This window comes from Sodiomyces alcalophilus (assembly GCF_042370955.1).
Source record: "Sodiomyces alcalophilus JCM 7366 unplaced genomic scaffold ACRALscaffold_1, whole genome shotgun sequence".
Taxonomy (NCBI): Eukaryota; Fungi; Ascomycota; class Sordariomycetes; order Glomerellales; family Plectosphaerellaceae; genus Sodiomyces; species Sodiomyces alcalophilus.
This window is the reverse complement of record NW_027263532.1, coordinates 2,320,632-2,334,407: the sequence shown is the minus strand read 5'-3', so window position 1 is coordinate 2,334,407 and position 13,776 is coordinate 2,320,632. Positions and strand designations below refer to the sequence as shown.

Below are 13,776 nucleotides of genomic sequence, written 5' to 3'. Positions count from 1 at the left end.
CAGAATCATGCCCGCGTGGGCCGACGTGCATGGGCCGGGAACCAATTGTACCCACGTTTCCATTCGCCGTTTGCGCATCGGTGTGGAGGATTCGCCGTCATGTCTCGAGCTAGAGGAGGGCATTGGGGAAAGCATTGCCCGACATATCTGGGATGCCGGTTTGGTCGCGGCTTCGCTTCTCCTTCACAACGAGCCCGTTTCTGCACGGGATTCATCCCTGCTCAGATTGCGCCAGCGCCTCGCCTCTGACCAGCCGCTGAACGTCCTCGAACTCGGATGCGGTGTCGGCATCCTCGGCCTTGCCGTGGCATCTGCCCTGACTGAGTCTGCGCGGCCGCGGTCCCTCGTCCTCCTGACCGACCTCCCTGATGCGCAGGAGACAGCATTGGCCAACATCTCTCGCAGATCTCCGCCATCCCCGCCGGGAACTGCCTGTCCGACGCAATTTGAGAGCTTAGACTGGGAAGAGGGACGGCAGGGCACGTTCGGTCCCCTGGTCCGCTCCCGACCTTGGCCCCTCGTCGTGCTGAGTGATTGCACCTACAATGTCGACATGCTGCCGGCTCTAGTGGGGACGCTCTCTGCATTGCATGAAGCGAACACGGCGTGGAAAGACGTCGCGGCTAGCCCCCCAGCAACGTGGGTTCTCCTGGCGACGAAGCCGCGCCATTCCTCGGAGGAGGCCCTGCACGGCCTCATGGCGCAGCAAGGTTGGTCCGTTATCGAGAAGGCGGTCTTGCCTCTTCCTGTCATCGGCCAAGAGATGGAGTCTGTCGAACTGTACGTTTTTGAACGGTGATCAATTCGAATACCAATCGCCGCCGGCTCGATTCGTGTCTGCTGATGTGCGTTATGCGGTATTATGCATCTCTGTCATCCTCGGTTCCAGAACCACGTCGGATTGGTCTGAGGAGATGTTCGTTGGAACTTGGTCGAGGCGGGCCAACTTTCAAAACCCACTATCCTGGATTAGATTTGCAGGCTGCAACGGGCGGACCTAGAATTCGACATCTCGCACTTCCACCTGCCTTCTCTTAAAGGGCACTCTGACTGCTTCCATTGCCGCCGCCGTTGCCATTGTTTGCTGCGAGTAGTATCATGCCTCATGGGTAAGGAGAGAGATGGAACAGAGCCCAATGTGTATCCTGCAAGCTCCTTTTCAAGTGAGGTCAGGCCGTGGCTTGGACCTTGCGCCATGGGAGGGTAACACAGCGTCTGCCTTTTGATTCTATTCGTCAGTACGTTACATGTGGCCAGCCTCTCACATATGTATCCCATTGCCAAAACATCACTGCACTGAGATTATTGCGATTCGCCTTACTTGGCTGCCTACGCATGCCACCATCTCGCAATCAGGGCTTTGAGGTCCAAGAGAGATAAGAAGGGCAACACCCCCTCACTCGTTCTCTGCAGCGAGGCCCGTTGCATTGACCGCTACACGAAGCACTCGATACGCGACCTTTGACGGAGAGATACCTACTTGCCACACAGCATGTCTCGACCCTGCATCCATCATAGACCCTTGGCGGAGCTGGAGGCCGAAAACACCGATGTGAGGAATAAACTTGACCATGAATCGAGACACAGGGCCTATATTACACAAGACTTCCGACGGAGATTCGGCAGACACCTAGGGGTGAACGATTATTCTTCTCGAGCACTAGATGAGCTTTTTGATGAGCTCCAAAAGCTCGTGGAGGCGTTCGAGAAGCAGATCAGCAGTTTTTCTAAAAGCCTAAAGGAGAAGGGGGCAGTACTGATCAGGGCGCAACTGAAAGAAGCAGAACTACGGAGTCGCTTGGCGGCGTTCCTGAAGGAGAACAACACTCTTTCTAAGAGTCTGAAGGAGAAGGAGACGGAACTGGCCAAGGCGGAACAGAAAGAAGCAGAACTACGGAATCGCCTGGCGGCGTTCGAGAAGCAAAGAAACACTCTTTTTAAGAGTCTCAAGGAGAAGAAGGCAGAGATGGCCGGGGCGGAACAGAAAAGAACCGAGCTCCAGAAGCGCTTGGAAGAGGCCCAGAATAAGGACAGCCAACAATTGACAGCTCTGCGTGCGAAAGGGATGGAGCTGGCCAGGGCGGAACAGGAAGAAGCAGAACTACGGGATCGCTTGGCGGCGTTTGAGAAGCAAAACAACACACTTTCTAAGAGTCTGAATGAGAAGGAGATAGAGCTGGCCGGGGCGGAACAGAGAAGAACCGAGCTCCAGACGCGCTTGGAAGCATCCGAGAAGGAGAACAGCGAACTTTCCAGAACTCTGATGGAGAATAAGAAAGGGGCTGAGCTAAATCTGGAGGCATTGCATGCCTCGCAGCTTGAGCTCAAAACCTTGCAGAAGGACGTGGGTCATGGACGGCTGCAGTACTTCAATTACGAGCAGCGGAAAACACTGTGAGCTTCGTGGGGATACTCATGACATTCAAGGAAATTGCTGACCACCCACGGTTATCCTAGACGGAAAGATCTCGACTCATTGTCTAACAACTGCGACATCCTAGTCTCTATGTTTCTGCCTCACACAGGCACGGTGGTAAGTTCAGTCCCGGCAAATCTATCTTGCGTGGGTGGCTTGTCCTAACAGTGATGGCATTTCGGCCCAGCTGTACGATCCTCGTGCCTTTGTATCACACCCCGTTACTAAAAAGATTCGCTTACCTCCTATCAAAGATAGGAATATTCTCCTGGATCCAAGTACATCTCCGAACGTCACACATTTGTATCGCACCGCTGTACGAGCTCGTATCGCGGATGCTCTGATTAACTTCATCTTTTGCCCATTTTATGTCCCCCAAGGCGTCAAACAGCCCGCCGAGGAAGTACTCGACCATCTCTCTACACAGGGCGAACGATCAATGATCACATTCCGAAGCTTGATGCTCGGATTAACTAGCACTGACGATGATGATGTCCGGGATTCGATTGTCGAATCGGCGTTGAGCAGCATCTGCGAGTGGTTCTTACCCTTAGTAGCCGCAACAAAGAGCGTGGACTTAAAGAACAGGCTTCGGGTGTTGCTTCGGAGGGCATTCGAAATCTGGTGCCGCGCTCAGACGTCCAAGGACCGCATCTCGGCCGGGCGGTTATCTCATTCCTGGGACTCCATTTACTACGGGGACAATCCGCCCCGGAGATGCGACAAGCTTGACAGCAAGTCGAGAAGTCCCGCTGATACGGCCCAGGCATCCGCTTCCAAGCTAGAATCCGTTATTGCAATGCTATTTCCGCGAATAATCGATGAGACGGGTGAAATCTTGCACCCAGGAATCGGCCTTTGGGACGAGTACGACCAGGAGGATGTGGTTCATAAGGCAAGGACGGAAATCTACGTCGCCTCTGCGTTCAAACGGTTCCACCAGTTTTGCACTGGGGTTCAGGTCTCGCCAATGGCGACATAGGGAGGGTCTATTGGATCTTGTTAGATGGGCGGACGAAGCGTGTATGGGAACCATGGAGCCCTTAGGGGGAAGTTGGAGAAGATGCGATGTGGCGAAATTGAATTACGTGACTAGTCACGTGACATTATCTCCATGATGAGTAATCCCCAAAACTCCTGCCTCCATTATCAGCTGCCCATCTGCCTCTCGACTCATCCTTGACAAGAGCGCGTGTCCCTCGTGTATAGCAGTGTTTTCCACTTATCTATTGGTCCAATTCCATTACCCTCCCTACCCTTCCTCTGCACACAAGCATACCCGGAACGAGAGGCGGCTCCGGACCCGAATCACGCGACAGTTGCGCCATTCCGGCGCTACCCACTCTTATATCCTGCCCTTTCGCCGCGATTCACGGCACGCTCACGGCGTCAGAAGCAAGAGGCTCGGACATCCTAGCCGGGCGTCTCACCGGCCTGAATCCGATGATGGTCTCCACGACAGAGACGACGTCGGAATCCGCTCCGGCGCCGGTGCCAACGAGGAAGAAGTTTGCAACCCCGCCCGTGAAAAATGCTTGCCTTGCGTGGTAAGTCCCGTCTATGAACCGCCAAACGAGCCCCTGGGGCTCGTATTTACCAACCCCAGTGCTATTGAACCAGGAAATAACATTGCACAGTCGAGCATCCCGTACTCGCTGCGACGGTGGCAAGCCATGTGCCAATGTACGTGGAAATTTGATCAATTCAAAGGCTAGAGCTGTCTATACTGGATGACTACTGACTCACACATACGTTGACAGTGCCATACCAGGAACCGGCAATGTCTGTACGAACCCAGCAGGAGGGGAGGTGCTCGAGTACGGAACAAAGCAAAAGCAGGAGATGCGACGCAGCCGCAGCCCATTAGCTTCCCGACTCCCTCGGAAGAGGATCTGCACCAGAATCGTGTGCTTCAACTCCCTGGCTCTGACCATGCATCCGGCATCTGGCTAACTTTTTTACCACAGCCCTTTCGGTGCAGAACTACATCGATCCTGGGGCGGGTCTGAGACAGCTCCAGGATGTCTTCTTGGACAGCGACTTTATCTTCGACAGCTTGTTCATGCCGAACATGTCAACGGCTATTGCCAATGGCGACAGCGCGCCTCACGCTGCTCTCGGGCTCCATAACCTTTCAATTCCTATGGTGAGGACGTACAAGAGCGACCGTGCGATGTAAGTATCGCTTGGTCCCATGTCGGCGTTGTTCCCCCACTCACTATACCCAAGCCTCGATGCCTACTACGTCTTCATCCATCCCTACTTCCCGATTCTGCCACCCCCCACAAGTACACCCATAGACCAGGCAGTGCCGAAGCTCCAGACAGACACGGATCGCTTCGAGCACGGCGTTGCGTTTTCAAGGCCCATTAGCCTGGCCATATCGGCGATTTTGGCCCTCATTCCGTGCGCCGACGACCCGAACCCCGCAGGCCGAGAATGTCTGCTTTTTCGACGACAGTATGCCCAGTACCTTGCGCAGTGTACAATCGAGGCCGTTGAAGACGAAAACGAGATCCCCGAATCCTCGGTTGCACCTCACCAAGCCTTGGATAGGTCGCCAAGCAACAAGACTCGCGATCCGTTTCACCCAGCTGTCCCGCCTGAGCTGGAGAGCATTGTCGCCTTGAACATCCTCAGCATATACGAGTATGCCCAGCGGGGCAACATCAAAAAGACGCAGGCTAGGGCGGGACAAGCCCTCCTGTCGGCTATGGAGTTGTCTCTGCACTGCTCTACGGAAGAGGATGAGTACACAGAAGCTAGAAGCCGGGTTTGGTGGATGACAGTAGGTCTTGCTCTCGTGTGTTGTGATGGGGCCATGAGTATTTTGATTGACGATCTTCAAGTACATCTGTGCCAGTCAAAGCGCCGTCGTGGCCAACGTGGTGAGTCTCGTTTTCTCTGCTGGATAACGCCCTGCGCTTACATTGTCATAGGAGCCAAGTTTCGCGGCACTCGCACCGACCATTACCGCCAGATACCCGACATTGGCATCCGATTCCGAGGTATTTTGATGCCCATCCGTGCGAGTGAGAGGCAACGCGCTCTAGTACACCACTGCTGACAGGGGCTGCAGGGCTTCGAGATTCTCATTCAAGCGCAGCGAGCCATCGTCAAGGCGACTCAATTTGTCCAAGACCTCAAAAAGACTGTCTCCAATCACGGCGACATGAACCCTATCTATGATAGAATGCACGAGCTCGAGACTTTTCTGGAGCCGCTGGTCAGCAGGGCCGATAGCTGGATATTACCATCTTCTACCACAACACCGGTCGACCCGACGGAAGAGGTGGTTTCGCGGGCAATTCGGTGCATAGCTCGAATTAAGCTGAACAGGTAGTTACCTCGACACACTGCCTGTTTCTGGAGCCTCTTTGACGACAAGTACATTGATAAGGGAGTACTGACGGCCATTCTAGTGCGAGAATCAAATGCCACCGATACTGTGCCTTTGCCGATGCGCCCGTGTTCAGCAGGAAACATTGCGATCTCACGAGCAAATCAGATGAAGCTGATGGCGTGCCTGGGCTACAACGTTGGCCGTCCTGCGCGTGCAGCGCTTTGTCGACGCCAGCCATGTGCACGCCTTCCAATTCGAACTCTGCGTCGCCGCATTCGCATCTGTCATCATACTCCGATGGTCTATCCGTGCCCGGCGTTGGTTTTCCTTTCACAAGCCACCAGTCTGCCAAGATCTGTCTCAAGGCGGGCCTCATCATTGCTCAATCGTTTGACGACATTCCGTATCCCAACCCGTCCGGACAGTTGTGTCTTGGTCCATGCATGCTGAGTCCGACATCGGGTATCGTTGCGCCGAGGACTATGCCATCTTTTGCCTGCTGCGCAATGCAGTCCGCTTACGCACTACTCATGGTACACGAGAAGACGAAGATGGTGTATGCGCAGAATGGGGCGGAGTGGCCGGGGCCCATGGCACAGACCCTGCTGGCACGGTTACAGGGCGGGCTGACGTCCCTTTCCGCCGCGCTGGAAAACTACGCTACGGCATTTGAGGCGCTCGGGGGGATGCGAGGTGAGTCTGGCAAGGAGCGCTTTGGAAAGCGGGTGGATCTGTGACTGACAAGGAATGACAGACCAAATTCGCGGAGGGATTTCGCCGACAATGGTATTTGCGACCTGATCTGCTGCGGCCCGGAAAACTAAGTGGAACGGACATGGTGTCCCACGTACGATCCCACCTCACACACCCGAGGGATGCACTCCAACGACGCAACTATCACCAGCAGCTCCCCTGCTAACGGGACGTTCAACGAGATGTTGCGCGGTCTCTCGGGGGTTGCTGTGACTTATGGACACCATGTGGAAGGGAAACTCAGGGAGTCCGAGTCAAAAATAACAGTCATCACTTGTCCGTCCTTTCACGGCCAGAGGCAGATATGTCTTCACCAGGCTGAAGCAGCCCGATGACCGCGACTCCATCCTTCCCTTACTTCTGCGCCAAGCAGATAGATGTTCAGGGTCAATAAAAGTAACCGCAATGCGACACTCCGGGTGTTACTGTCCACGCCACCTTTCCGTCTTATCCGAGCAGGGTGACGTTCGCGTTACCAGACAAGCCGACACAGACTCTTTCCGTCAACAGTCACGACACCCATCATCATTTGGCGCGATGAGTCCTGAAGAATGACGCACAGGGTGCCTCTCTCGATCTGTATTTCATAAATATACGGCCTTCGGACCACCTCCTCTGTCCTCTGCAGGAAGAACATGTCTGCCATCCCCAAAATCACCGTTGCATAACCACCGAATACTACACTTTGCATCTTACCGAACCTTTAGCCAAGATCCTTCAACTGAATCGCATATTTCTGATCAAAGCAGCCGTCTCAGCCGAATCAACTTGGACACCGACAATGTCTTCGCAAGCGGAAGAAGGTCCTCGCGACGTTCCCACCCACCCCAACACGCCAAACACGGAATCCACTACTCTTGATTCAACCCGGGATGGCAAAGCCCCGGCGTCTGGTGGAGACCAGACCTCCAAGAAGGAGGATTCTCGGGACCCAGCGCACGACGGTGCAAAGAAATCAGGAAAGTCCCAGCACAATCACCAGGAAACATCTGGCCCAACCCCGACGACCGATCGACCCAGGAAACGTCTCCGAGGATCTCGCCAAAAGCGTTCGTGCAGTGTCCTGTGAAACACAGGGAGGCGGCTTTCCGTGTGGCCTGGGGGGGTACCAAGTGCGATGGCGCACCGTCGAGTCGCACAGTGAGGTGTCTGAATACAAGCAGTCAGTCTCGTTGGAGGAGGGAGGGCAGTTCATAGGAGGAATATGAGGGAGTGACACAGTCAAGGGAAAGGGTTGGAGGGTAAGTGTGATTGTCTCAAAAGCCGTTATGTTGCAATCAGCTGTTGTGCTAACGACCATAACCGGAGTGTCTAGGGAAATCCATGATCTTGCGATGAATTGACGAAGGTTGCTACCTGTGCCTTCATACACATACGGACACCCAAGCGCTGCCTTTCCAATACATATAGGTGAAAATTTGGAATGTTTTCTTCTTCCAAGCCCTTGCGCCTCTATGTGACTGGGTGACTTTGATGGGATGCCGAGGTGCAACTTCTCTCGCACGTGTACACATTGACACGGAGACATACAGATAAACCACGACCCGTGTGATCATATCAAGCCACTGCTGCCTTGGTGTCACTCCTCCTCCTAGCCCATCGGTTCCAAAACAGTTCCACATCGCCCGACACGTCGCGTTGCACCCGGTTCGACTCCCACACGTTCCCCAAACGGTCGACCTCATCCAGCCAGGCATTCATGGAAGCCTCCCTCTCCGGATCGCCGGGGAAGTGGGCCAGGAAGTCGCCCCGGCGGGCATGGTAGTCGCGCAGCTTCGGCCCCTGCTGGGCACCGTCCCTGCTGTCGCCGGCATAGGCGCGGGCCGAAGACGCGCCGGAGGGGTGGGCGTAGGCGTTGAACCAGGTCTGGGGCACCTCGAGGGCGCGGGCGCGGAAGCGCGGGTCCTCGGCGATGAGGATCTCCATGGCGGTCTGGTCGAGGTAGTCGAGCTCGACGGTTGGGCGGAGGAAGCGGAAGCCCAGGACGGCGGTCATGAGGTTGACGGACCAGCTGCTGACTCGGATGAGGAAGACTCCGTTGTTGAGGCCCAGCATGTCGTTTGTGTAGAGGAGGTGGGGGAGGCCGTCGTTTTCTTCCTCGTCGTGCTCATCGGTATCGTCGTCGGTGTTCGTCTCCGGAGGGAGGAAGGTGGTGATGGGACGGCAGTGGTCGAGGATGATGGTGTCGGCGTCGGCCCAGAGGAGCCAGTCCAACCGTTCGGATTTGGGCTTGGCCATCTCGGAAAGGAGGACGGAGAGGACGAGGGTGGGTTTGTTCCAGTAGATTTCGAGGCGGTTGGCGAGGGTGTCGGGTGCGCCTTTGGGGGCCTGGATGGTCGGGGCGCAGAGGAGGTGGAGGTCTGTCTCGTGGACGAGGGCGTGGACGAGGTGCGTCTGGATGGCCTTTTGGTAGTAGCCTTTCGGGTCGCCCCATTGGGCTGTCAGGGTTGCCACGCGGGGCCGGCGGCTTTGATCGTTGGCGGCCGGGAGGAGGGCTGAGAAGGGGGACGAGGCGCGGCAGGATTCGCGGATGGAGGCGGCCTTGTTTAGAAGGGCGGTGCGGGATGCCGAGGGCGGAAGACATGGTCCTTGGCCGTGGAATTGGAGGTTGGGGAGGGTGGTGGGCGAGTCTGATGCGGAATTCGGTTTGTATGCGCCATTGTGATAAGCTGCTGGTCGGCCGAAGGGCCAGGGAATATGGGTTAGGATGAAAAGCAGAAATAGGACGGCGAGGAGTTTAAGGGCAAAGACTCGGAGGGTGGAAGGTCGCGGCATGGCGATATGGAAGTGCGATGCTGGATAAGTGGTGTGGGTGTCATCTCTGTGAGAGTGGGTGAGGTTGTTGATTGATATTTATATGAAATGAACGGCGGGCATGGGTCTAGCAGTGAGATGCTTGGCTTTGATCCATGGTTTCGGGTCTCGTGGCGTGTGAACTTCTAACAACAGCCTTGGCATGCTGCATTTGGTTGTGAATAAGGAGTTTGCGACTGGGTTGGTCGGCTATCTTCTCTCTCCCGGCTGTCACCAGCTGTCGTGACTTTCAGTTCACGTTGTCCTTATAAGCTGCATGTCTGGATGATGATCAAAGAGGATGCGAATAAATATAAATCCTTCCTTTGGTGTATTGTTAAAGTAGAAAAGGGAGAGTGGAAGAGGATTCGTTATACACCGTGAATTAAAATCATTACCAGAAGGCATAACCCAAAAAGCCACCATTTCAAGAGAATAGAACGTTCTCAGAACTCTGGCCGTTAAGCCCCTGAAGACAGCAATTTCAGGGGTTGGTGGACTCGCCTCACCACCCAGGAACGGCAAAAAAGAAGGGAAATTCCAAGAAATAAATCACAGCTCATCCATAATACAGTTCCGCTTGCGTCTTCAAACCTTTTCAGTTCCAGTCGTCTTCTTGGCTTCCAAAGTAATGTCTCCGACCCCCTTGGCCAGCCCACTAAAGGGACAAACACCATTCGATGTCGACGACGGCCTCGGTAACCTGGAAGGAGAAGTAGGCGAGCTACCCCTGTCCCCTCCACCTCCAGTCCCGTTCAACTCCTTGTCATCTATCATCGTCACCTCGTCGAGATCCTCGAGGATCTTTTGCCCGTGGAGATACCCTTCCTCCTCGACGACCACTTCCTCGCTGTCGGCCTTGATGTACTCGGCGCCATCGCGCACGTGCCATTTCGCCATGAGGTCATTCTGGATCCATATGACCTTGCCGAGTGCCTTGACGAGACCGATCTTGCGCTGGAGATGCAGTCGCGGATGGGCCAGGATGGCTTCGGTCATGATATCTTGGATGAAGCCTAGACAGATGCCCAGGTGGATGTATTCGATGTGGAGAGGGTGGGCTCTTCCTAGGCCGACATGCATCATTCTGTTTTTGGACATCACGCGGTTAACACGACGAATCGAGGCGGTCATGCTTATAGAGTTGAAAGGGGCAATGATTGAAGTTTACACACCCTACTTTGTCGAGGTACTCCCAAAAGTCCATCCGGCTGGGATCCGAGCATAGTTTGTTTAGATAGGCGCGAAGGAACTTCTTGCGGTGGAGGATCTGCGGGCTATCTTCGTCGGGGTGCTCGTCCAGGGGGCCCTCGAAGCTGGTCGACCGCGTGGTGAAGGCGCGGGCTGTGATGTCGTACTGCAGGAGCTTTTGGTACACAATGTTGACCACGGCGGGGATGAGCGCTTTTACATATTTCGCCCCGGTTATGAGGGCTTCAATGTCTCCTGGAACTCGGACTGTTAGTTCTATGAATTACAAGACAGTAGCTGGGGTAGCTTAAAAGAGAAGGGGGGAAAGGGGCATTCTTTCGAAAGAGGACGCGAACCACTTACTACTGCTAAAGTCTATGAAGGAATGGAGGTAGCGGATTCGGGCCTCGAGGTCAGTGTAGAGATCTTCCCGACTGACGTGCGTCATATGGCGTTGGTTCTTCATCTTTGGTGTGTTGCGCGTCTGATGGTCCGAGTATAAGAAAAATGTATTAGACGGTGAAATCGGTCGAAAATTCGTGATGACGTTCGCAACGACAGAATATTCTACATGTGATATTTGAAAGTCATTGGCGCGGAAAGTTGAGAGGAAAGACGACATATTATGTCCAAGGACTAATAAGGTGTTGTACTGCCCGGGGAAGGACTCAGGGGTATTCGAGGGAGCTAAACCCTTTACCCCAGCCCTCGACCGACGGCGTCATACGAGTGTGGGAAATCAATAGGCGATGAAGCCATTGGGACGTAAATGAGCTGATGTTGAGGGTTGGTCGCGTTGCGATGCGCTGTATCTGAAGCACCGTTCGATGATGGTCCGATGGTGGGACCAGGCCCGAGCCCCCGGGAGAGCGGGGTTGAGCTTCCGGGATTGCGGTCCCGGTGACACCCGATCGGACGGCGACAAGTCTCGGGACCACTAAGTACCAAGGCACACATACGCTCTCATGCATCTCAATTCTGAGCGACACTTGTCCATGATTTATATTTCTCTCATGGGCTACTTCCTAAGTGAACAGTAAATTACCATGGTGCATAACTGATCAGAGATTCACAGCCCGGGTATTCAACGATGCTTGCTGTCGCTGATAAGAGCCTGACCATCCGTCAGAAACATGTATGCATCTCCAGAACTAATCCTAGTATCTCGACATTTTTTAGATTCCGCTGAAGGATATCCTCAGTAATTCTCTAGCTGTCCTTCGGTCTTCGATTTTTTCTTGCGTTTCTTGGGAGGAGGTGTGTCGCCACCTGGATTGCTCTGCAGCGTCTGGGCTCCGCCGGCAGGATCCGCGTTCTGCTGCATCTTCCCATAACCTTTGATGGTATTTTGGCCAGTCCAAGGTCCGCCGTTCTCGCGGTAGTACTGCGTTGGCATGGCTTCGCGACCTCGCGGGTGCAAGGAAGATGTCCTGAGCTTACCACCTCGTCCATATTGTGCATTCCGAGCCGCGCCCCTGAACGAAGTTCCGGGCGGCGCAGACGGGACATGGCTCCGAGCCAGTGACTCGGGCCCAGTCTCATGGTCCCATTGCCGCTTATGGTTACTCTGGAAACCTTGCCCATACCTGTTCCTATGGCTGGTAACAAAGCGTCCCGGGGTTGGCGCCGTCCTCATGGGTGTATGCGAGGATCCGGGAGTCAAAGACTCCTTCACAACATCGGCGGCGTGGGCAAGCGTGGCGGCGGCTTGTTCTGCCTTGGCCTTCTCCTCCGTCAGGGTTCGGATCGTCTGTTCGTGTTCGGCCAGCCTGTTTCGGAGGTGGTGCAGTTCTCGATCTTGCGCGGCCAGCTCTGTTCTGCAACTCTGCAGCTCATAGTGCGAACCATCCGATTTCAGCTGGGCGATCTGTCGGGAGAGCTTTTCGTTGACATTCGCACTGTTGTTCCTGGCGCGCCGCATACGCTCTCTCTCCTGATCGACCTCATCTCGCTCCTCCTTCAAAGCCGCGTTCTGTTGCTGCAGCACCTCAGCAACGATCTGCATCCGCGCCGAGTCGAAGACTTTCCACTTGCCGCTCTTGAAAGGGCCGTCACATTCGGTTGTGCAGCAGTTGATGATATTGCGTCCTCCGTTGGTAACCTTGATCCACCGAGGGCGGAACACACCGGCATTGCCATCGCCATTACCACTGCCCTCGTTGTTCTTAATAGAGGCTGGGGCGCCCGCATTGCCTTCCAGGCTGGCTCCGTGGATGCGACAGGGTCGCGTAATAACCCAACCTGCGCGAGTATTGGAGCTCTTGCCAGCCTTGGAGATTAGGGTGATGGCAACAATGTCGAAGATGAAATCATCTTGGCGGATTACGTCGAGGACAAACTTCCACATCTCCGTGTTGACGCGCAGAGTGCTGCCCGGGCCAGTAAAGATGGTGAGGTATCCATTGATAGTCTCGAAGGTGCGGGCTGGGAACTCAAAGTTGTCGGCCAGATTCTCCATCACCGCGCCCCAAGTGTCCCAGCACTCGGACGTGATGGCGAGAGGCATCTTGCATATGGCTAAAGATTGGCTGATGACGATGTGGATGATATCAGGGAGCGAGAAATGGCAAAGGGTTTTGATGTTGGGATGTAGTGTATGCATGCCATGCCTGGTCAGAAATTGAAAAGGAGAAGAGAAGAATACAATAATTGTTGTGGCCGTGGTGCCTGGTCCTTTGGAAGGTAGGAGCGTGCCTTCCCTGATGGTCATTGGCAGTATGGGATAAAGAAAAATACATGGGCAGGTAAGAAGGAACGAATATAACCACACTTTTAATATATCTGGTTACCGGTTTCTATGTGATGTTGTTCCTTACGAGCCTGGCTTTGTTAAACAAGTTAATGTCATAGCGATAAGAATGTAGCCTTGTATTTACTTTCATATAAAGCCTTTATAAAAGGTTTACTAAAGCCGTAGTATCTATTAACTTAACTTAGTGAAAATTAATATATAATAGTTATTTAGATAACACGACCTATCTTATATAAGTTTTGTATTAGTATAAGACTAAAGAGTTATATAAAGCGATATATAGACGGGTATATCTAGGAATAGTCATATTATACTCTAGGTGAATAGATAGGTGGTAATAATAAAGCCTAGAGAATCCAGGGCTAAACTCCTTAAGGTACTATATTAAGAGAATAGTACCATTATAGTATACTATAGACATCTTATTATATAGAAACATGTTTCGAGAGGATTCCATGCAAGCTCTGTTTAACTAGCATTTAAACCTGAAACGTCACGGAGTGGCATATCTTAGACGATAAAAAACTC

The 13,776-nt window shown here is 53.8% G+C and overlaps 4 protein-coding genes across 4 annotated transcripts; 1 reads left to right on the top strand and 3 right to left on the bottom strand.

The window, feature by feature from the left end:
• Positions 1 to 3,862: 3,862 nt before the first annotated feature.
• On the top strand, positions 3,863 to 6,496 carry ACRALDRAFT_2095780 (uncharacterized protein; the record flags this gene model as incomplete). The annotated part of the gene is made up of 9 exons (XM_071022741.1): positions 3,863 to 3,963; positions 4,054 to 4,099; positions 4,177 to 4,321; positions 4,384 to 4,591; positions 4,646 to 5,204; positions 5,266 to 5,304; positions 5,356 to 5,424; positions 5,496 to 5,758; positions 5,821 to 6,496. The coding sequence occupies 9 exons, from the start codon at positions 3,863 to 3,865 to the stop codon at positions 6,494 to 6,496; spliced, it is 2,106 nt and encodes a 701-aa protein (XP_070879084.1).
• A 1,573-nt stretch (positions 6,497 to 8,069) lies between these two features.
• On the bottom strand, positions 8,070 to 9,336 carry ACRALDRAFT_2129951 (glycosyltransferase family 34 protein; the record flags this gene model as incomplete). The annotated part of the gene is made up of 1 exon (XM_071023987.1): positions 8,070 to 9,336. The coding sequence occupies exon 1, from the start codon at positions 9,285 to 9,287 to the stop codon at positions 8,070 to 8,072; it is 1,218 nt and encodes a 405-aa protein (XP_070879083.1). The 5' UTR covers positions 9,288 to 9,336.
• Positions 9,337 to 9,611: 275 nt separating this feature from the next.
• ACRALDRAFT_1079068 (uncharacterized protein) lies at positions 9,612 to 11,083 on the bottom strand. The gene is made up of 3 exons (XM_071018855.1): positions 10,860 to 11,083; positions 10,481 to 10,751; positions 9,612 to 10,392 (listed from the first exon to the last, which is right to left on the bottom strand). Exons 1-3 carry the CDS (start codon positions 10,960 to 10,962, stop codon positions 9,894 to 9,896), a joined length of 873 nt encoding a protein of 290 aa, XP_070879082.1. The 5' UTR covers positions 10,963 to 11,083; the 3' UTR covers positions 9,612 to 9,893.
• A 611-nt stretch (positions 11,084 to 11,694) lies between these two features.
• ACRALDRAFT_205911 (uncharacterized protein) lies at positions 11,695 to 13,206 on the bottom strand (the record flags this gene model as incomplete). Its single annotated transcript, XM_071021865.1, has 1 exon — positions 11,695 to 13,206. The coding sequence occupies one exon, from the start codon at positions 13,204 to 13,206 to the stop codon at positions 11,695 to 11,697; it is 1,512 nt and encodes a 503-aa protein (XP_070879081.1).
• Positions 13,207 to 13,776: the final 570 nt, after the last annotated feature.

Excerpts from the sequence above, each read along its gene's own strand:
- ACRALDRAFT_1079068 (XM_071018855.1), bottom strand. The coding sequence starts at position 10,962 with ATGAAGAACCAACGCCATATGACGCACGTCAGTCGGGAAGATCTCTAC. Across the intron at positions 10,752-10,859 it reads CTTCATAGACTTTAGCAGTA|GAGACATTGAAGCCCTCATA; the intron begins GTAAGTGGTTCG and ends TCCGAGTTCCAG. Across the intron at positions 10,393-10,480 it reads GAGTACCTCGACAAAGTAGG|AATGATGCATGTCGGCCTAG; the intron begins GTGTGTAAACTT and ends GTCCAAAAACAG.